Consider the following 23,254-nt stretch of genomic DNA (forward strand, 5'->3'; position numbering starts at 1 on the left):
CATTAGCTGTAACTCGCTCATCATTCGGTCTATGGCGGTGACCATACGTTGCTCCTCGGCAACCGCAGACGGTGGAGGGTATTCAAACGAAGGCCATGGTGGAGGTGGCAGTCCCTCATCATACTCCTCTTCCACTAACGCTAATGAGTCACCTGGTAATGGATGAGGTGGCACTGGCCATTGCTCTGAGGACGGATCTGGCTGCGCTGCTCCTACCACTCTGGCTGAGGCTGTTAATTCACACGTATCCCTTCTATCTTCATGAGGTGAGGCTAAACTGTACTGCCTGCTCTCTCGATGTAGCATGCTCTGCCCTGCTCCCTCTTCACTGTAGGGTGGATGGGTATGTTGCCATCCTAAGCTGGTGTCATGAAAGCTCTCCTCAGAGCTGGAGGTGAAATCATCCTGTACATCAGGTTGCATACTCCACTTCACATGAGGCTGTGAACTCCACTCATCCTCTCTAGGCGTGTGTGGTACAGGGCTGACATGTGGTGGGCCGCGTATCTTCGGTCGCACTGCACTGACATCATAATCCTTCAAATATGATGGCGGTCTTATTTGACGTTTGGGCCGAGTGACCCATGGTGCTTCATCACTCTGCTGCATACTCCCAGCACAGCTGCAATCCGGCTCGAAGGACCACAAATGTAACGAAGGCTACTCTTAAAGATGATAAGGGCTGATATTGATTGCAGTGAACCAGGTGTGTCGGTCAGAACACCTCAGAGAGAAGCATCACTTTGAACTGATTTTATTTTCACTGGTATGAAATATTAACAGGAGAGGGAGTCAGCCTTTACATGAGCATTAACAAGAAGGAGTTTGAGCTAAACAGTGCAGTGGACTGTGGAGGGCTTCCTTGACGGCCTGCAGAGAGAATGGATCCTAGCTTTGCTTGACCCTGAAGATGATGGCCGATAACATGTAAGGATTGAAAGGGACAATGACCCAATGCGTGAGCAGGTTGAGCACATTTAATGGAGACTTAGATTTAGTAGGTGCACAGTCAGTGAGTCCTGCTTTAATTGACGTAGAACTGGCTCATAAGCGGGCTGAATACTCATTAACAGACGCAGACGTGTTTGGCATGCTCGTAGTTGAGATGTAGATGTACAGTATTATGAGTGTGTGGTTTCTCTGCAACACACAAAGAGCAATACTCAAATAACAGCAACATCAGTACAAATAATCATCATTCACATACTGACTATAGGCTGCTCCCTTCAGACAATGACAATGATCCATAAACACCTGATATAACATTTCCATCACATTTACTTTCACTATTTATCTACATTATTTACTAAAACATTATTAACATTATAATTCTGAACTTGGAAGATCCACACATAAGTTATAATAGCTGGCACGGATTAGTTAACATTGCCATGTAACATTATACAGCCGATCACTGCCTCATTACAGATAACGAGCATCAATCAACATTGAAGAAGTAAAGTACTCACTCGTTATAGGACGCACACAAACACAAGAAACATCTAATCAGAGTGACGCACGTCTTCAGCCGTTCCTGAATGCGGCAAACAGATTTCGGACAGCTGCTGAGGTAATCTGCTGTTCGCGCCATACTGAATGAACAGTGTCTCTTCCGGTTGCTCGCGCCACAGACTTTCATAATAAGAGTCTCAATAGAGTAGCGCAATAGTGCTCTGACATTATCATAAGTGGCCTTTTGCACAATATATATATATCACAGCCACGTACCGCACTAGACATTATTATTGTAACAAATACGACTCTGGGTAAATGTGAATTAGCTCAAGGATATAGGGAATTTTGGAAATATTAATAATCATAACTCATGGTCATAATTCATAAGTCGCATGTATATTTATTTTATCAATTATCGAGATTACCTTGTTCTGTAACTGGTCTGGTCATCAGTCATTCGTCCAGCGAATAAATGTAAGATCCACAAAAAAATACAAACTCCAAGAAAGTTTTATCTTCTGGCCACGAACATCAAACTTTCTGAGTTTATGAATTAAGAACTACTCTATGTAGTCTATATATCGAGCTCTGTAGCTTATAGTTGGATCTTTTTAGTTTCATTGACTTATAAGGTGGGTTTTCAAACACAGAGACAGTGAAAAGTATTAATGAATTTTAATAAATGTAAGACTAGAGATTATATGGGCTACAAATATAAACATACGTAAAAATGCAAACAATAAACACAAACAAACATTTAACCAAACAATAACATACGTGATCGGAATAAAATGAAATGAAAGAAAGAAAGAAATAGAGAGAAGGGAAAAGCTAGTAATTATTACATACAGAAACCTCAGTTACGAGACACCTGGAACAGCTTTTATCAGATAATATACTTGCGAGTTTCTGTGCTCTTTCGGGTGAGGCTGAGGCTGAGGCAGGACAGCGCGGACGGTATCCTGTTTCTGCTGCGTCATCCGGTGCCGCGGGAAGTTTAAAAAGGCTCACTGAATGTGACGTTACCGAGAAAGTTCAGATTCATCTCCCGGGATGGGAGAGGCTGCAAATCTTCGTTGCAAAGGAAGCCTTTCTGCCTTTTAACAGACCTCTGTTTACGCCCTCCTGTTGGGACAACAGCCAATCAGATCGTCTTTTCTGAAGCGGGAAAGAGTTTATTTGTGTAAAGAAAACCCGCCTCCGTTGACCGTCTTATGAGGGAAAGAATTCATATTTCCTCTTAAGCTTGTACACACAGAACAATACATTTTACTGTAATCTATGTGTGACTGGTTGAATTAAAACCGGACGGTCAGACAGGTACCAATTATGACAGATAAAGGTCGAGGAAACATAATGTTACATTTATATGCATAATTACACACAACTTACGTTGGATTAAACACACAATAAAATTGTCAGTGTTTCCATTATGGCCAGTGACAACACTTGCGAAACACAGGAATACGTATCAAACATTTGAAGAGTTTTCTCTGAAATGTTCCATGAAAAGTTCCATGTGTGTTAAGGTGTTGGAATGTTGGCTTGCAGAGGAACTGGATGAGCTGCAGCTTTGGGGTCATTAAGTTTATGACCATGTCGAGGTCGGTTTACAAGACACTATTGAGGAACCTTCTTTCAGTGAACATTTAGAATTCAAAACTATACTCTAGCAAATACAAGCACATACATATCGGAAGGTATACATTCAAGAGCCATATTTCTATATGAAGTTGCACTTAAAGGATGTTTTGTGTGTGTGTGTGTGTGTGTGTGTGTGCTCTGGAATGTCTTTGAGGCTTGTCACGCGACTATAAAGTCACTAGGGGTCCATGCTGAGCTGGGGGGTTTTAGAGGGGATTCTCAAAAACAGGGTTTCCTTTGTGACTCAAATGTCCCTCTGGGGAGCAACAAGGTTGCACTTTTGACAGTCCGAGCAGATTTAAAGGCGCCATGGACAGACCCGTTGTCTAAGGAGACAACGAAGGATGTGTTTGGAGACCAGGATTCACTAATTTGAACAGCATGTGACCGTACGTCATAGTCATTGTCGTTACATTATTAATGGAAGGAAACAGGCGTGTTATCCAAGCATTAATGTCAAGGAAAGTTATACTGTGTCTGTGAGCAGCACATATGAGGTGTTTCTGGGTTTTTCTCACTCATTTCTGCTCCGAGGTCTCTATTGTGGCATTTCTTTGAGGTTTAGAATCCAGTATTTCTGGATCAAGAAGTCCATCTCGTATTCTGTCCAAACACACCACGCCTTCCAAGTCAGGTGACCTGTAAATGCGCAAAAACTGTTTCCATTGCAGTTTTGCAAAATATTTCTTTTTCGAATTGCCTGAAAAACCACCTCAAGCGAGCGTAAAAACTTTTTTGCGATAATTGGGAGTTTTTGCGAAATTGACGTGTTTCCATTGGGCGTATTTACAATTCGCAATTTCAATTTGCGCAATTTGAAGGGTAATGGAAACGCGGCTACTGTGAACACTTGTAAGGTTTTTCTCCAGTGTGAATTCTCTGGTGCAGTTTTAAACTGTTCACTGTAGTAAAAGTCTTCTCACACTCAAAGCACACATACTCTCTCACACCAGTGTGAGCTTTCTCATGTCTACGTAAATTACACTGCAGTGAAAAACTCTTCCCACACACAGAACATGAGTGTGGCTTCTCTTTCGTATGAACTCTCAGGTGTGACTTCAGCTCTGATGCACAGATAAATGTTTTGCCGCATTGATCACACGAGAACGGCTTCTGTCCGGTGTGGATCATCATGTGTCGCTTCAGAGCACTTATAAAAGCAAAACTCTGTCCACACTGATCACACCTGTGCGGCTTCTCTCCAGTGTGGATCAAGATTTCATGTGATTTCAGATGTGATGCTCGACTGAATCTCTTATCACAGTGTGAACACTTGTAAGGTTTTTCTCCAGTGTGAATTCTCTGGTGCAGTTTTAAACTGTCCGCTGTAGTAAAAGTCTTCTCACACTCAAAGCACATGTACTCTCTCACACCAGTGTGGATTTTCTCATGTGTATGTAAATTACTCAGCCGTGAAAAACTCTTTCCACACACAGAACATGAATGCGGCTTCTCCTTCGTATGAACTCTCAGGTGTGACTTCAGCTTTGATGCCCAGATAAATGTTTTGCCGCATTGATCACATGTAAACAGCTTCTCTCCGGTGTGGATCATCATGTGTCGCTTCAGGGCACTTATAAAAGCAAAACTCTGTCCACACTGATCACACCTGTGCGGCTTCTCTCCAGTGTGGATCAAGATTTCATGTGATCTCAGAGATGATGATTGATTGAATCTCTTGTCACAGTGTGAACACTTGTAAGGTTTTTCTCCAGTGTGAATTCTCTGGTGCAGTTTTAAATTGTCCACTCTAGTAAAAGTCTTCTCACACTCAAAGCACATGTACTCTCTCACACCAGTGTGGATTTTCTCATGTGCATGTAAAGTTTGCAGCCGTGAAAAACTCTTTCCACACACAGAACATGAATGTGGCTTCTCCTTCGTATGAACTGTCAGGTGTTTCTTCAGGTTTGATGCCCAGAAAAATGTTTTGCCGCATTGATCACATGTAAACGGCTTAACTCCGGTGTGGATCCTCATGTGTTCTTTAAGGTTTGAAGATTGACTGAAATCTTTCCCACATTTATCACACTTAAAAGGCTTCTCTCCGGTGTGGATCCTCATGTGAACATCAAGGATTGATGATTGCGTGAAACTCTTCCCGCATTGATCACATGTGAACGGCTTCTCTCCAGTGTGAATTCTCATGTGAAGCTCAAGACCATCTTTGCGTGTGAAACTCTTTCCACACTGAGTGCAGGTGAAAGATTTCTTGGCTCTTGTTTTCTTTAAAAATGTATTTTTAGTCTTTGAGCAACTCAAAGGTTTTTCTCCAGGTTTGACATGATGTTCCTCCTCCACTTTACTCAGTTCTTCACTCTCCTCCTTCACTTCCATCAGTTCTTCACTCTCCTCCTTCACTTCACTCAGTTCTTCACTCTCCTCCTTCACTTCACTCAGTTCTTCACTCTCCTCCTTCACTTCACTCAGTTCTTCACTCTCCTCCTTCACTTCACTCAGTTCTTCACTCTCCTCCTTCACTTCCATCAGGTCTGACATGAAAGAAAAATTTATTAAATAAAATTTTCAGTACATCAAAATAATTCATTGAAAGAAATATAAATTGAAAGTGAGCCCTAAAGTAATAGTAGAAAGTAGACAACTGTTATAAAATATTATGATAATTTGATGCCTTTTTATAAATTGATTATTTATCAGTAAAAAAATAGTATTAACTTGATCTGATGTTGATAATCAATATAAAAATGTCTCAAACCTCGCTTTACTGACCATTTGTTGAAGAAAAACCCAGAACATTCTGTACCATTTCATAGTTGAACTGTTTATCTAAAAGTGATGAAGTGCTTGAATGTTTCTAACATGAATGTTCTTCAGCATCATGAATGAATGAAGAATAAACACCAACCTCTTTGTTCTTCAGGATCTTCAGTGTGTTTCATTCTGCAGGGTTCTGGATCACTCATGTTCTCACTGTCCTCTTTAATAAACTCAGTCTTTGCAGATTTCAGCTCTTCCTGATGCTCTGATGCTCGTCTTCACTTGTAGCTGATGGGAATTTACAGCATTTAATGGAGAATTGATGTGGGAGGAGCTTCACTGACCATGTGACTGGTGTGGGAGGAGCTTCGTTGATGACGCAATTGGTGTGGGAGGAGCTTCACTGATCTGCCCAAAATCTAAAATATATCAGTTACTGAGTTTGTTTTTATACTAAATAAACACTTCTATGCAACAAATAAATGGCACTTCTAAAATATTATGATCATTTGCAGAATGCATTTTTATAAATTGATTAGGCTATATGTCCTTGAAACTTTCCTTGAATGAGGTAAATTTATCTTCCAATTATTATTTTTAAAACATTATCGAATCTGAATCCAGGGACAAATCCCATTGTTGCCATATTTTGACACCAACTTTGAGATTGATATTTATTTTACTAAAAACGTTTTGAATTATTAATGGCTGTTCACACTAGACTTTTCCTTCCACTGACTTCCATTCATACCTGCTGCAGCCAAAGACTGTCACTTATAATACTCGATCCTCAATTCATCTTCAATTAAGCGTTCCCAAAACCAACTCTGCCTTTGGTCTAGCATCTTTTCAATCTGCTGCCGCTCGCGATTGGAACACGCTCCAAAATATTATCAAACTGGAGACATTCATTTCAATTGCATCATTCAAAACTATTATATCATCCTTGTTCACGGATATATGCAGCTGCTTCTCTACATAGTTATTTTTTTTTTTATCATCCATTATCACTTCTATGTACCTATACACTTAGCTGGTTATAAGTGTCTGTTGTCTACTGTGTTGTGTTTTAAACTGTATCTTGTATGTATTTAATGTATTTATTTTAGCCCTCCTTCCCTTTCCCTAAGTGGTTATTCCACTTGTCAGGCCGCCATTGTAAATAAGAACTTGTTCTTGCCTGTAAAAATAAAGGTTTAATAATAATAATAAAAGCATGTGAAAGTGGGACACCAGAAACACAAGCTCAAGTAAATAACCCTGTGAGAAATAACAACTAATTCATTATTTGTATTGCTTATTCTAACATTATTCTGCTTCTTCATTAAAATACAGGTATCTAGAAATAAAAAAAAGAATATAACTAGGCTAATTTAAATTCTTCCTAATATGAATAATGGTAAGAAAAACAGTTAAAGGTCCTGCTCTTCATTATTCCATGTTTCAAACTTTAGTTAGTGTGTAATGTTGCTGTTAGAGTATAAATAATACCTGTAAAATTATAAAGCTCAAAGTTCAATGCCAAGCGAGATATTTTATTTAACAGAAGTCTCCTTTCAAAGACTACAGCGAACGGTCAGTTTGGACTACATCCCTCTACTTCCTGCTTTAATGATGTCACTAAAACAGTTTTTTTGACTAACCTCTGCCCACAGGAATACACAAAAAAAGGGGGCGTGGTCTTGTTGCGCTCCCACGGAGAATAGGAAGAGTTAAAGCCCTGCATTTCAGCCCGAGCCCGACGGGCCCCGACTTTTTTACGCCTCTAGGGCCGGGCCTCGGGCCAATTTTCACATCATAGTTCACATGCGGGCCGGGCCTTGGGCCTTTTTTGAGTTATCTTTCTTTTTATATTTTTAGACATTAATTTAAAAAAATATGAGAAGTTGACGTCAACGATAGAAAAACAAACATAGAAAGACATTTAATAACCTCATAACTTTCATAATCTTATAATTACACTGACTGACATGACAGTCGCACGCACGCACACACACAGGTGGTTTCCCGTCAGCGGAACCAACGATTCACCTCGTGCAAATAATGGAGAATATTAAGAGAAAAATCGTGAGTGATAGAAGAGAGGACTGGGTTAAAATCTTCCACTGTGGATGCTATTCTTTTTCTCCACGATGCTCTGTAAGAGACTGTTCTAACTTTTTGTTTGATTGGACTTTATTTTCGTTTAACTGTTGGAAACTAGCCTACTGGAAAAAAGAATGGCCATGTTCTGTGGTGCATTTGAGGTAAGATAACCTGCAAGTTTGTTTTTGATTTATTTAATTTAATTTGTATAGATTGACTATTGCTCATTTCCTTTGCAAGCGCTGTTGCGAGCAGCCTGAGCCTGCCTCAGTATTTCAAAAAAAATGTACTCACTGTGGTTTAATAAATAAACATTAAACTGGCTGTGTGATATGCTTGAAGTGTTTTATATCTATGGATTTTATTGTAGCTAAGTAAAGTATTAGCGTTGATCTGAGAGGCTAAATTGATCAAACATGTTTTACTCGCTGTTGGCTCGGCTTGCTTGCTCGTCTTTTTTTTTTTTTTACGCTCCAAACATTTGTCTAACTATACTTTCCACATTTTTTTGTATTATGATCTTTTTATTTTTCTGAGAAATGCTTGGTTTTCACCGAACCCGTAGTCATATCGTATTGTATCGATATCGAGATATCTGGCATGAAAATCGAGATATGAAATTTTGTCCATATCGTTCAGCCCTAGCTTCTGGTCATACCTAGGATATCCAGATCCACCAAAGGAGGGAGGGCGTTTTCATATTTAGCGCCACAACTCTGGAATAGTCTTCCTGATACTGTTCGTTGCACGGACTCGCTCTCCCAGTTTAAAACTAGATTAAAGACGCATCTCTTCAGCCAGGCATTCATTTAGGCCTAATACTTTTAATCTTACAGTTAAATCCGACCTCTAGTTCATAAACGCCATGAGGAGAACTGGCCCCCGACTGAGCCTGGGTTCTCCCAAGGTTTTTTTTTTTTCTCCATTGGGTCACCTGATGGAGTTTTAGGACACCATTAGGTCACTTGATGGAGTTTTAGGACACCATTAGGTCACTTGATGGAGTTTTCGGTTCCTTGCCACTGTTGCCTTTGGCTTGCTCAGTTGGGGATATCTTGGGAATATTAATTTATTTTTAACAATCAATAAACTCCACTAGAAAAAAAACTTTTTGTATTATTTTAATTTAATACTGTGAAGCTGCTTTGATACAATTTGTATTGTGAAAAGCGCTATACAAATATACTTGACTTGACTTAAAAGTGTAAATATGGGAACAACCCTCAAAGTGTTGCCTCTCGCAACACCGACACAGAGTTACAACAAGAGAGTAAAATATGAACACCAATTCTGCATTACCTACTTCAAAGAACTGTAAAATACACTGACAAATCATGTAATCTGAAAAAAAATAATTCACTTTGAAATAAACACATCACTCTCTATTACTCTTTCAAAACAATCCAGAAATTTAAATTGTAACCTTAGTCTGGGATCATAAAAGTGGTTTTCTCAAAGCAGTCATTAAAATAATTATGGATGCAACGATAACATTTTTTTCAGAATCGATCCGATCCGATACCAAAAATTCTCAGATAAAGATCACCACAAAGCACTATTTTTCCAAGAGTAAAACACTTCATATTTATTAGTATTGATCCAACGTCTCACGTGGCTAATTATAGGCTCAATGTAAAGCATTTAGCAGTATATTTTCCTTTAATAAAATGCATTGCTATGCATTTAATATTAGTTTAAAATTCTATATCTATAACATTTTGATTATTTTAAATCATTTTAATCAAACACTGGTGAAACAACCACTTATGTCTGTAATGGTGACTTGATAGCTAGGACTGTAGCTGTAGCTAGTTGAGAATAGGTGACCACTGTGGTGCATCGGTAAGAATGTAATCGAATGCTCTAATGCTCTTCAATGGATTTATTGACAGTCAGCAGATGATTATAGCTGTCTTCCTGAGTGTACAGTATGTGTGGTTCTACTAGGGCTGCTCGATTATGGAAAAAATCATAATCACGATTATTTTGTTCAGTATTGAAATCACGATTATGTAACACGATTATTTCACATGACTTTGGGAATGTGTTGCATTTATTAAAAAGACACGGTAACACTTTACAATAATGTTAATTAGTTAACGTTAGTTAATGTGTTAACTAACATGAACTAACAATGGGCAATACATTTGTTACAGTATTTATTAATCTTTGTTAATGTTAGTTAATAGAAATCCAGCTGTTCATTGTTTGTTCATGTTAGTTCACAGTGCATTAATTAATGTTAACAAATACAACCTTTCATTTTAATAACGTATTAGTAAATGGTGAAATGAATATTAACTAAGATTAATAAATGCTGTAGAAGTATTGTTCATTATTAGTTAATGTTAACTAAGGTAGTTAACTAATGCTAATTAATGAACCTTATTGTAAAGTGCTAAAAAAAAAATCGAAATTTGAACATTTATTGTAGCCTACTTTTTGAACTATTAAAATAAATAATATAACAGATAATACTTAAATGAGTATTTTAATAATTCCCGCAGGTCTACCACTTATAATGCGGGAAATTCCCCCGCAAAGTAACATTGACTCACTTTAGCATGTAGATTGTATGAGTAGCCTAAATTAATCCACACAGATTATAATCAATCATTTTAAAACTTTCTCCAAGACGCAATTTCACAAACCGCGCGAGTGTTCAGCGCTGCTGCGTCTTCTCTCTCTCTCTCTCTCTCTCTGAATGTGTTGGATAAGGCAAGCGTCGAAACTACACTCTCGCGTTCAGGAGTCGGGACATGACGGAATTGTCAGTTGCACAATCGGGCCAGCATTGCATCGTAACTAAAGTTTATCATTTTCACTTCTTTTAAGTCTTATCAGTTTAAACATTCGAGCTGAGAGAGTTTATGGCATCGGGAGGGGCGGATGTGCGCGTGCGCGCGTCATTCAGAACATAAGATAAAATTAGAGCGTTCTTTCAAAACAGAATATGGCAAAATAATCGTTTTACTCGATTGTACTATTTTGGTAATCGTTGGGAGCCAAAATCGAAATCGAAATCGAAATTCAATTAATTGCACAGCCCTAGGTTCTACAATAAGTAACTTTAGCTGCTTTATCAAATAACCAAATAATATACCAGATAACACACATTAGCTCCTTATTAAATTAAAGAACAGCCTTTTACTGCTGGGTCTCAGTTCAGCAACCCAAAAAACTGTTCTCTATTACACAACCATTGTAAAAACTCTGATAATAACTATACAATGTCAGGTGAGTACACACATAAACACAATAGTGTAATACTAGGCATTAGCATAATTCTAGCGAACTTTGTAAACATTTACACCAGGGTACTCACATGTCTCTGAACGCACAGATAACGACACAGACGACAACTATGCACTTCAGAAATATCTACAATGTGCTGCCCGTGGTCTTCTTCTTCTTCTCTTTCCGGCAGTGTAGACGCTACTGGGCGTATTACTGCCCTCCACAGGTCAACTTATAAACTAAATTCTTAAATACAGTCCTGTCTCATGCAAGAACTGGGGCTCGTTCTTCGTACGTCGCTAACTCAGTTAGCTGGATTTGATTGTTGACGATTTGGCATGATCTTGGATTGTTTGGTTCTTCGAAGCTCATCCTGGACTTGCTGTCATAGCAACAGGTGCGCAAACTTAAACCTGCTCGCGAGCAGGCTTATTTCATGTAAACAGGATTAGATCGCGGCTTCACAAGCGGAGCTGATACGGGAAGTCCAGCGCAGTGCGATAGTGCACTTTCTGAGATATATATTTTTTCTCGTGCCTCGTGAGATTGTCGTTTACATTATTAATTTGTTGGAAACGCACATTTATTTTCGACTTGTCAGAGTCGGGCTTTAACCAGGCACGGCGCCAGGATTCCAGTTTTGGATGGGCCAGACCAATTGTGGGTGGGCCTTAAATTAAAAACGTTAAATAAAAAAAAAAAAAAAAAAAAAACGTTATCCAATCAATGCTTAAAGGGACACTTCACCCATTTGCATTAAGCTTTGCATTGTTAGAAACCCAGTCATACTATTGAATGGTCATGCAACATTTTTTCATTTTCCCCCGAGACGAGAGAAATCTGTATTTACCTCTTTACACTTCCTCCTACAATGACGCAAAAATCGTCATTTTGCGTCATTGTAGGAGGAAGTGTAAGAGGGGGGGATTTCTGTTAAGACTACAAGCACTAGATCCACCCTTTCAAACCCGCCCATAGGGGGTTGGACCTAATGCGCTAACAGACCTATCACAGATCAGTGCGAGTGCGTTTGATTTCAACGGCAGAAACCTGCAGAAAACATGGACGAAGAAAGCTGAGTAGTAGGGGTTACTCTATTTCCCGGACATGTCCGGCCGTCGAGATCGACAAAAATGTCCGGGATTCAGCTTTTGCTTTCTGCGGTCGCCATCCATTGTTTACATGCTCACCTTTTGTTTCAATCTAACTGAATTCACCCCGATTGGTGAATCTGAATGTAATGTTTACATGAATGCTAAACAAGTGATCGGTTGATTTGCGTTTTAACATTGCTAAGAAAATACCCGCACCTCCGTGAGAGATAGCCCATGAGACCGGTGCATCTCACAGGCGCGCTCATCAGTAATCACAGTAATACAGGGAGCAGGACGAGGCTAGCGCCGCGGGAGAAAGACGCGAGGCCGGTGGCGTGATCAGTTGAAAGACGCGAGGCCGGTGGCGTGATCGGTTGATGTGTGTTTTACCATTGCTAAGAAAATACCTGCTCCTCCGTGCGAGATACGAGAACAGTGCCTCACAGGTGTCGGTCGTCAGTAATCACGCCACCGGCCTCGCGCCGTTCTCCCGCGCCCCTCAGCCTCGTCCTGCTCGCCACAGTAAACATGATGAATGGCGACTGTAGAACGCAAAAGCCGAATCCCGGACATTTTGGGCAAACTCGTCACGGAGACTCACTCGTAGCCTAGCCTTGCCTTGATGTTTTTGTTTTCAACTGCGCTGTCTTACCGGTAGGCGTGGCTTGGGAGTGGCCTTGTAGGGCAGCGAAGCAAGTGCATTCTGGGAGTTGTTGTCTTTCATCCACATAAGCCAAAAATACATTTTCTGGCTTTTCTCAGTCTAGAAAGCTCCAAATTCAAAAATAATTTCACATTTCTTCTACATAAATGACCCACTTTCAATACACATTCATGTCTCCACGGGTGAAATGACCCTTTAACCTAATAAAAAATATTGACTAATATAGCCTACTGTTAGGCTATATTATCTGTGCGTATACATAATATAGATTTTAATAGCTTGATGCTCTTTAAATATTTTGTTGCATGGTTAAAAGTTTCGGTGCATAGGACAGACCTATCCGCGATCGCTCTCCATGGTTCTGACCAAAGAAGGAATTGGAATCTCCGTTACGCATCATACGCATCATACCTGGGCTGCATTTTCCGATAACATTGTCTCTTAGCGCGCTACGAAGACTCTTAAGGTATAACTTAACTAAAGGTATACTACCATTAAAGGTATATCATTGCTAGGCGTCTTCAGGGCTATCATCCACTCGCGAGGCAGAGCCGCTGAAGGCAGAGGCGCTGGTGCCCTCCTAGCAACGGCGCTGTTTTTGGTAAAACATGATTTTGACGACTTCATTAAGTTTTGTTTTATAGAAAACTCTTTTTCAAAGATTTTCGTTTTGTATAAATTGTATCTTAATTTTGATCAATGTTTTATCAATCAATTGCCCGTATTTAATAAATAAGACAATGTAATAAGGCGCCGACACGATCACTTGCATTGCATGTGAACTGGAAGGCGCCGAAACTCAGCTTGTGCCTCACAGATTTGAGAAATATAGGCTATATATTACAGAAAGCTTGGAATGTCTACTTTTAAACGAAAATATTAAAACCAAAATAAATAGGCTATAGGCTACTCTCTGATTATATAATCCATATGAAATGTGCATTTCTCTCTGGCGTTCATGGCGAGTCCCAAGGCCGCCTTAATGCACGGGCTTACCTTTTTTTTTGTGTTCAAGGCTCTAAAGCTATTATCTGAATGTCTATATAGTTGCTTACAATGTTAGTCAGTCAGACTGACAGCTCCCCCGTGACAGGTGAAGTGACAGCCCACCACCAGGGGTGGTCTGGTCTCCCTTTCCTGCGCTACTGGGTGTGTCCGTGTCATTAATTTAGTCGGAAGTTTGAGAGCGGTGATCAGAAAAGAAAAAATGAGTCGGAAGTTTGAGAGCGGCGCCCAGAAAAGAAAAAAACTTATTAAGAAGGAGTTGCGCGAAAAATGTCTGCTAAAGAGCATCCCAAAGCTCACCGGATTTTTTAAACCAGCTTCTAGTGCTACTGAAGATGCATCCAGATCCAGCACTGGAGAAACATCGCTTCACACACCGGAGGGAGCGGAGGAGGTGCAGGCCGCGCCCGCGACCGCCGCGCAGGTGGACGAGGAACAGCAGGGGACTGCCAGCAGCATCAATAGAGGGGAGGAGGAGCGGGGTGCGGGTGAGTCTCAGAGAGAGGACCAGGCCGCAAACCAGTCAGATGATGACCCATATAACAGTGACCCGGGCCGCTGGGGAAATAATATTGACCCACAAGTGCGGGCTTATTGGGCGAAAATGGGACCGAAGGTCTGTCAAAATAAAAATGCGGACGTGTCAGCATCGGAACGCAAATATAAACAGCAGAGAAGATTTTTCTCAAAAATGCATTTCAAACGCAAACTCAGTAATGGAGAGTTTGTGCCCAGAGAATGGCTCTGTTATTCACCATCAGCAGGTAGTGTGTTTTGTTTTGCATGCAAACTATTTGGCCAGAACATGGAGAAATCAGCATTTGTGAGTGGGGGTTATTTTGACTGGAAACATGCAAATGATCGCATAGCAGAACATGAAAGCTGCGACATTCACAGAAAAGCCATGATCACTTACATCAGTCAAGCAGCTGACAGGGGAACAGTGGATTCAGAACTAAAAAAACAGTTCAATGAGGAGTGTGAGTACTGGACACAGGTTCTACAGAGAGTTGTTGCTGTTGTGAAGTTTTTGTCTGAACGGGGACTTGCTTTCAGGGGTGACAGCCACAGGTTTGGAGACTCAGATAACGGCAATTATTTGGGGTGCATGGAGCTGATTAGCCAGTTTGATCCTTTTTTAAAGGCTCATATTGAAAAATATGGAAACGCTGGCAGAGGAACCCCATCCTACCTCTCCCTGAATGTGTGTGAGGAATTCATACAGCTGATGGGACAGAAAGTGCTCGAGGAAGTAATTAGCAGAGTGAAGCTCGCAAAGTATTTTGCTATCAGTGTGGACTCCACGCCAGATATCACCCACATTGACCAGCTGACTTTCATCTTGCGTTACGTATCACCAGAGGGCTGTATAGAGGAGCGATTTGTAAAATTCCTCCCTATTGAAAACCACACCGGAGAAGCACTGTTCAACTCTGTTATTAGTGTTTTAGAGGAGATGGGCATTGACATTATTAACTGTAGAGGACAATGTTATGACAATGCTAATAATATGTCAGGAGCCTACAAAGGCGTGCAGGCCCGCATCAAGCAGATCAGCTCATTGGCACAGTGGGTACCCTGTGCAGCACATACCCTAAACCTGGTGGGGGTCAACAGTGTGAACTGCTGTGAGGAGACTGAACAGTTTTTCAGTTTTGTACAAACTTTGTTCAACTTTTCATCAAAGACCACTTCACGCTGGCAGATGATCAGGGCAGGGTTGCAGCCCAATGATAATAAAAGAATAGAGACTTTGAAATCGCTTTCTTACACAAGATGGTCAGCGCACGCTGTTGCAACCAAAGCCCTATGTCAGAACTACGCAGGGATCCAGCAGTCATTACTCAACATTGCTGATGATGATGAGCACCAGAATTTGAGCACAAGAGAAGAGGCTAGGGCACTGCACAAAAAGATGAACAAACTGGAAATTGCAATAATGTGCAACATGTGGAATGCAATTCTGCAACGTTTTCATGGTGTAAGTACTGCACTACAAGCAGTGGAATTGGATCTGTGCAATGCTGTGGATCTGGTTTGATCATTGCGTGAATATGTAGCAAGCCTCCGGGATCAGTTTGATAGCTTTGAGACAGCTGCACGGAACATGTCCCCCAATGTGTCTCATGAGTACAAAGCAGACACTCAGCGGAAAAAAAAAAGAAAGAGACAGGCTGATGAGTCATCTGAGCCTGAGTGCGAGCTATCAGGCCGCAAACGCTTCTGTACATCTGTTTATATCTATATCATTGACCGTTTAGTATCAGAACTGGACAAAAGGTACCAGTCATACAAAGATGTGTGTGAAAACTTCGGGTTTTTAAATGGGTTGCACTTGATTTCCCCCCAAGACCTCCGCTCAGCAGCATTGAACCTGCAGAGGAAATACAACAGTGACTTAGAAGAGGACTTTGTGGAGGAGGTGGTACAGTTCAGAGACTTTGTACAGGATGAAAATGTGAGCAGCAGGTCTGCAGTGGAGTTACTGAAATGTTTAAGAAAAAGAAAACTCCATACAGTGTTTCCAAACACAGACATAGCTCTACGGCTATTCCTGACTATGCCAGTGACCAACGCGAGCGGAGAACGGTCCTTCTCCAAACTGGGCTTGGTGAAAAATAGACTGCGATCAAGCATGCAGCAAGACCGACTCAGTCATCTCACACTGATGTCTATTGAGCATGACATCCTTCGTGATTTGGATTTTAAGGACATAATTAGGGCCTTTTCTTCAAAGAAGACCAGACGAAAGCACTTCTAAAAAGGTAAGAAAGTACTGTATTTATAGCTTGTGCTGTTGTGCAGGTTTTAAATGGTTGTGGTTGTGCATTGTTTTAAGAGAAATTAACATTTATACTGCAAACCTTCTATAAATGTTGCTCAGTTTCATCTTTTTGGTACATGGCCAAAAGTGGTTTGGCCGTGTTAGTGTTGCTATCCATGGTGCTGAAATGAGTGTGTTTGTGTCTGTGCAGGTGCATGTCATGTGATTGGTTCAAAAGGCCCGCTGAGGTCAGAGAAGAGGCTCCTACATTTATCTGTTGCTGTTCTTGCTGTTATCAGTTATTAATGTTTGTGCAGACACTTCTAAAAGTACGAAAACACTTCTTTTAGAAGTACGAAAGCACTTCTAAAAAGGTAAGAAAGTACTGTATTTATAGCTTGTGCTGTTGTGCAGGTTTTAAATTGTTGTGGTTGTGCATTGTTTTAAGAGAAATTAACATTTATACTGCAAACCTTCTATAAATGTTGCTCAGTTTTTATCTTTTTGATACCTGGCCAAAAGTGGTTTGGCCGTGTTGGTGTTGCTATCCACGGTGCTGAAATGAGTGTGTTTGTGTCTGTGCAGGTGCATGTCATGTGATTGGTTCAAAAGGCCCGCTGAGGTCAGAGAAGAGGCTCCTACATTTATCTGTTGCTGTTCTTGCTGTTATCAGTTATATCAGTTCAGACAGGTTGAGTATGTTTGTGCAGACAGGTGATGGTTGGTGATGATGTTTTTCATAATAGTGTTTAAAATCACACATTTTGGTTTTCGTCAACGTAAGTTGCTTTGTTGATAAATAAAGTGTCTTGTGTTTATGCTCAAGAGGGCTCAGTGATATTTTAATAACAATATTATGGTGTTTTCTGGCTCAAAGAAGGAAAACTCACTGTTGTTGCCAGGTCTTGAAAGAAACTAATGCATTTTATGATGTAGATTACACCATTTTAAAACGAGACTAAATTGAGTGGATGGCGGGGGGATTTGGGGGGCCTACAAAACCTCTCAGCCCCGGGGCCTCCCATTAGGTTAAGGCGGCTTTGGCGAGTCCGCATCGTCAACTTCATCTTTGCAGCGACACAGAAAACACCAGTTTATTAATAAACAATTAAATGTCTCCTTGCTAATTTAGACACATTCATAATCATTACTTTAACCGGTTCTTTGTGGCAAGCTTTATGCGTGCGGTCATAACGCTTATTATCCTGTAGGCTATAGCCTATTTAAGTAATTAAATTAATATAAAGCGGCGATTAGTCCACGAATGGCTTAAATGAACAACTACTAGTCGACTAGAAAAAAAAATTAGTCGGAGGCAGCCCTTATTCCACATATTTTCGAACCAGCAGGCCATTCTGGGTTGAGCGAGCGACCCTGCGGAATGAGTGAGCGGAGCGGAATATTCAGAAATGCGCTCTCTGCTCACGAGCTCTGATCGGAACAAACCCGAACCACTGTCTGCTGAACTTGCGCAGAAACATCAAAATAGACATAGACAGCTTTTTAAAATTGTTTTTAAAACTAAACATTTAGACTATTTTAGTACAAATTATGAGCTTATTGACGATTTTTTTTTATAATTCTTGACAAAATTAGAATATATTAATTATTATTTTTTCGTTATTTTTTGGGTGGGCCTGTTGAAAAGTGACGCCGTGCCTGGCTTTAACTACAGCACACACTGTGCCCTAAGATTATTTGCGAGTGGCTCTTTCCTTTACACTATTGGAGATGGGAGAACTTGATGGAAAGTGCTGTCTGTCGTTTTTAGGTTTTATGTTTTTTTGTGGCATTTCCAAGCCACTTAAGACCCAATGTTGTAAAGCAGTTTTTTTAAGCAGTTTTTTTTTTTTTTTTTTTTTTTTTTATTAGGCTATCATATTTTTTTATGAAGATCATGCAATCATGACCATGCTGATTACAGTATATGTCACTCAGGTTTATAGACCATAGACTGCCATCAATGCCTCAATGAAGGGGATTATGTGAACAGAAAGGGGGTTCACAATGTAAATGTGCAGCCCAGTTACTATTGTGATTCTTAATCTTAATATTCCAGATTAATAATATTATATCAAATAAAAAAGGCAGTTGACAAATCTTCCATATCACAAATGTGAAAGTAAAATGCCCAGGATCTGTGCATGACTTAAGAATTTTCAGAAATTCACATTTATGCACATTATTTAAAAGTGGTAAGGAAAGTTCCACAATTAAATATCAAGCTCACTGTATTACATACACTTATGCTGATCCTAACAGAACTGCATTTTTTCATAGGTGATTATGACATGTTCCTGCCTGCAGACAGGTGTTTTATGCCCCCATTCCCTGACCCAAACCAGTTACAATGCAGCTCTAGCCAGGACAAGGGCACACAATGAAATGAACTTTGGCTAACTAAAGGGAAGATTTCAGTGTCTGAAAAGTCTGAGGGTTGCACACCTGACAGGGCCTGTGACATTGTTGCATGTGCCATATTACACAACACTGCCAAAAAAAAACACTTTTCATTAAATGTTTAATAAAAGACAAATAGCCTATGCTTAGTTCCTTGAGTTTTATTTCAATTGTTCTTTGTAAAGAAAAGCCAGTGGTCAAGTGCCTGCAACAAGAGATATTAGACACATGCCTCATGCAACAAATAAAAAGGAAAAGTTGTCTATACACTGCCCACCTGTAGGCCTATGTCTCCTCTGTCTGTGCAGACTCTTCTGTAGGCCTTTCTGTAGATGTGGAATCCTGCAACTTATATTGCAGCCATAAAGCATTCAAGTATAAATTAAGTAAAGTTATTTATGCACTTGCATAGGCTAGTTCCTCCATATGACAGTTATCTGAGAGGGTTTATTCACTGTCCAGTGCAATCGAAACAAATGGACATTACAAAGTCTTATACTTTCTTTCCTTTGGAAAGTTAGAAAATGTCCACTTACTGCACATATTTCAGCCACCACTTTCTTGGGAACAGATACAATTGTTGGTGTATTATGTAAAAGTGCACAAAAGAGGAAAACACAATGTCATTACAATGAACTACACTGGGGAAAAATGTGATCAATAACTCATATTTTTACATTAACATAAGTTTATCAGTTTTCACTTTCACAAGTCAAAGCAATTCATACTCAAGATTTAACAGTTGAAATGACTATATGGCCTTAATTTAATGCAGCAAAAATTATTTTACAGTGTAGGCTACTAAGATCTTTTTTCTCAGCCTTTTTCTTGGTTGCTTTTATAAACAGACAACCATTTATTTAACAGTGCCTTTTATAAAAGAGACTATAACTAAAAATTACCATTATGTAGAATATTTTTGTACTTCACTTTTATTTGCTCCCATGTTCTAGTGTGGTGACTCTGACATTACAATGAACAAAGTAATTATGCAATTATGATATTAAGTAGCCTAATAAAAACATCTAACATGGCCACTTCTAACGGATTTAAATTGTCTACTACTTTTTGCCAGCCCTCTTTCCTGGCCTTTGCAGACTTTGAGGTGTTCCCTGGCGTTTTGATTAAACATTAAAATTCCGAATAAACTTTTAGTTCTTGCTCGGCTGAGGAGAAAAACTGTGCGCGCTCTTTGGCCACGCTGATCAGCCAATAGCAGCGTTGCTGATCAATGTTTCTACTATCGATACATATCCCCTTTTAAGCCAGCGCATGAACGCGCAATTATCTCAGATAACTCAATCCAGCGATACTAATCATAAACAACAGGTGAGTTCGAAGAACCCAATTAGCCGGATCATGGTTAGCACGATGAAATCATCTTGGATGTGTCATTTGATCTCGGATGTAATAAGCAACGTACGAAGAACGAGCCCCTGGATGACTGCTTCAGAGATCTGTTTATGCTTGTCACTGTGTCCAAATAAAGAAGTAACAGAAAAGACTTTAAGTCCAAGTTCTGCCAATTTACAAAAAAGAGTTCTCCTTTCTACATTATACTTCCTGCATTCTAAAAAAACATGTCCTATTGTTTCCACATTCCCACATTCACATAGACCAGAAATGTGCTTTCCTATAATATGCAAAAAATAATTTAACCCACAATGCCCCAACCTCAATCTGCACAATTTAACTGAGTCCCGTAGGGGACGGAAAGGTACAAAAACATTTTTTACTAACTTTTGGTTGAATAGAAAAATAGTGTCTACCCTTGATTTCCTTTTCCCATCCATTCTGCCATTCTTTAATTAAGCATTCTTTAACCCTTTCCCTCAGTTCCACCCTCCCCAAGGGTATATAAATATCTATTTATCTTTCTAGGCTCTCTTTTTGCTGCCCGTGGTCACTCTCTCACTACTAACTCAAAACGAAACATATCAGTCAGCGCAAACAAGTGTCCTCTCGGTGCCCTTGTGAAAAAGAAGTGTACTTAATTGTATTGAAAGCATACTTTTTGTGTGCTTAAAATAATAAAAGTATACTTTTTAAAAAGTGCACTTGCAGATAATATAATATAATTAAAATTAAGTGTACTTAAATGGATTACACTTTAATGACAATACTTCTTAACACACTTAAGTGCACTTTTTACAAATGCACTTTGTAATAATATCGAATTAAGCTTAACTTAAAGTAAGTACACTTTCATGACAATATTTATAAACACACTTAAATGTACTTTTTAAAAATGCACTTTGCAATAATGTCTAATTAAGTTTTACTTGAAGAAAGTACACTTTCTTCACAATATTTCTAAACACACTTAAGTGTACTTTTTAAAAATGCACTTTGTAATAATGTCTAATTAAGTTTTACTTGAAGAAAGTACACTTTCCTCACAATATTTCTAAACACACTTAAGTGTACTTTTTAAAAATGCACTTTGTAATAATATCTAATCAAGTTTTACTTAAGGAAAGTACACTTTCTTCACAATATTTCTAAACACACGTAAGTGTACTTTTTAAAAATGCACTTTGTAATAATGTCTAATTAAGTTTTACTTGAAGAAAGTACACTTTCCTCACAAGATTTCTAAACACACTTAAGTGTACTTTTTAAAAATGCACTTTGTAATAATATCTGATTAAGTTTTACTTACGGAAAGTACACTTTCATCACAATATTTCTAAACACACTTAAGTGTACTTTTTAAAAATGCACATTATAATAATGTCTAATTAATTTTATTTAAAGAAAGTATACTTTCATGATAATATTTCTAAACACACTTAAGTGCATGTTTTAAAAAATGCACTTTTTAATAATGTCTACTTAAGTTATACTTAAACAAACATTTTAAATAATTATGATTTCATAGTGTTTTAAAGTTATATAAGTTATTAAAGAGAATTTATTTTGATGTATTGACTAATATACTCCCTTCCTTGAACTGCCACCTTAACGTGGTGGAGGGGTTTGAGTACCCGAATGACCCTAGGAGCTATGTTGTCCGGGGCTATATGCCCCTGGTAGGGTCTCCCAAGGCAAACAGGTCCTAGGTGACGGGTCAGACTAAGAGCGGTTCAAAAACCCTTTATGAGAAAAATTATACCGAGGACCGTGACGTCGCCCGGTATGGCGCAGCCGGGGCCCCACCCTGGAGCCAGGCCTGGGGTTGGGGCTGGTATGCGTGCGCCTGGTGGCCGGGCCCCCCCCCACGGGGTCCGGCCGGGCTCAGCCCGAAGGAGCGACGTGGGGCCGCCTTCCTGTGGGCTCACCACCTGCAGGAGGGACCGTAAGGGGCCGGTGCGGAGAGGATCGGGCGGCAGTCGAAGGCAGGGACCTCGACAACCTGATCCCTGGACACGGAAGCTAGCTCTAGGGACGTGGAACGTCACCTCGCTGGCGGGGAAGGAGCCTGAGATTGTGCGTGAGGTTGAGAGGTTCCGACTAGAGATAGTTGGGATCACCTCTACGCACGGCTTGGGCTCTGGAACCACACTCCTCGAGAGAGGATGGACTCTTCACTACTCTGGAGTTGCCCATGGTGAGAGGCGGCGGGCTGGTGTGGGTTTGCTTATAGCCCCCCAGCTCAGCCGCCATGTGTTGGAGTTCACCCCGGTGAACGAGAGGGTCGTTTCCCTGCGCCTACGGGTCGGGGATAGGTCTCTCACTGTCGTGTGTGCCTACGGGCCAAACGGCAGTGCAGAGTACCCGGCCTTCTTGGGGTCTCTGGAAGGGGTGCTGGAAAGTGCTCCAACTGGGGACTCCGTCGTTCTACTGGGGGACTTCAATGCCCACGTGGGCAACGACAGTGACACCTGGAGGGGCGTGATTGGGAGGAACGTCCCCCCTGATCTGAACCTGAGTGGTGTTCAGTTATTGGACTTCTGTGCTAGTTACAGTCTGTCCATAACGAACACCATGTTCAAGCATAAGGGTGTCCATCAGTGCACATGGCACCAGGACACCCTAGGCCGTAGGTCGATGATCGACTTTGTGGTCGTTTCATCTGACCTGCGGCCGTATGTCTTGGACACTCGGGTGAAGAGAGGGGCGGAGCTGTCAACTGATCACCACCTGGTGGTGAGTTGGATCCGATGGCGGGGGAGGAAGCTGGACAGACTCGGCAGACCCAAGCGTACTGTGAGGGTCTGCTGGGAACGTTTGGCCGAGTCTCAAAGA

At 40.4% G+C, this 23,254-nt stretch overlaps 1 protein-coding gene across 2 annotated transcripts in view; it reads right to left on the reverse strand.

Moving 5' to 3' along the window:
- Positions 1–665: 665 nt before the first annotated feature.
- The window catches only part of LOC311077357 (uncharacterized protein), a 77,937-nt gene continuing 55,348 nt past the window's right edge, over positions 666–23,254 (reverse strand). The window contains exons 1-3 of one of the 2 annotated variants that reach the window (XM_084105755.1): positions 11,228–11,322; positions 5,966–6,236; positions 666–5,591 (exon numbers count right to left, since the gene is read on the reverse strand). In XM_084105755.1, coding sequence (XP_083961881.1) covers positions 3,937–5,591; positions 5,966–6,023 — 1,713 coding nt within the window. In that variant the 5' untranslated portion in view covers positions 6,024–6,236; positions 11,228–11,322 and the 3' untranslated portion in view covers positions 666–3,936. Of the gene's footprint in view, positions 5,592–5,965; positions 6,237–11,227; positions 11,323–23,254 lie in introns of those variants that run through there. The other variant, XM_084105756.1, reaches the window with a different exon arrangement.

The sequence above is a fragment of the Abramis brama genome, assembly GCF_963993115.1.
Source record: "Abramis brama genome assembly, chromosome: 1".
Lineage (NCBI taxonomy): Eukaryota > Metazoa > Chordata > Actinopteri > Cypriniformes > Leuciscidae > Abramis > Abramis brama.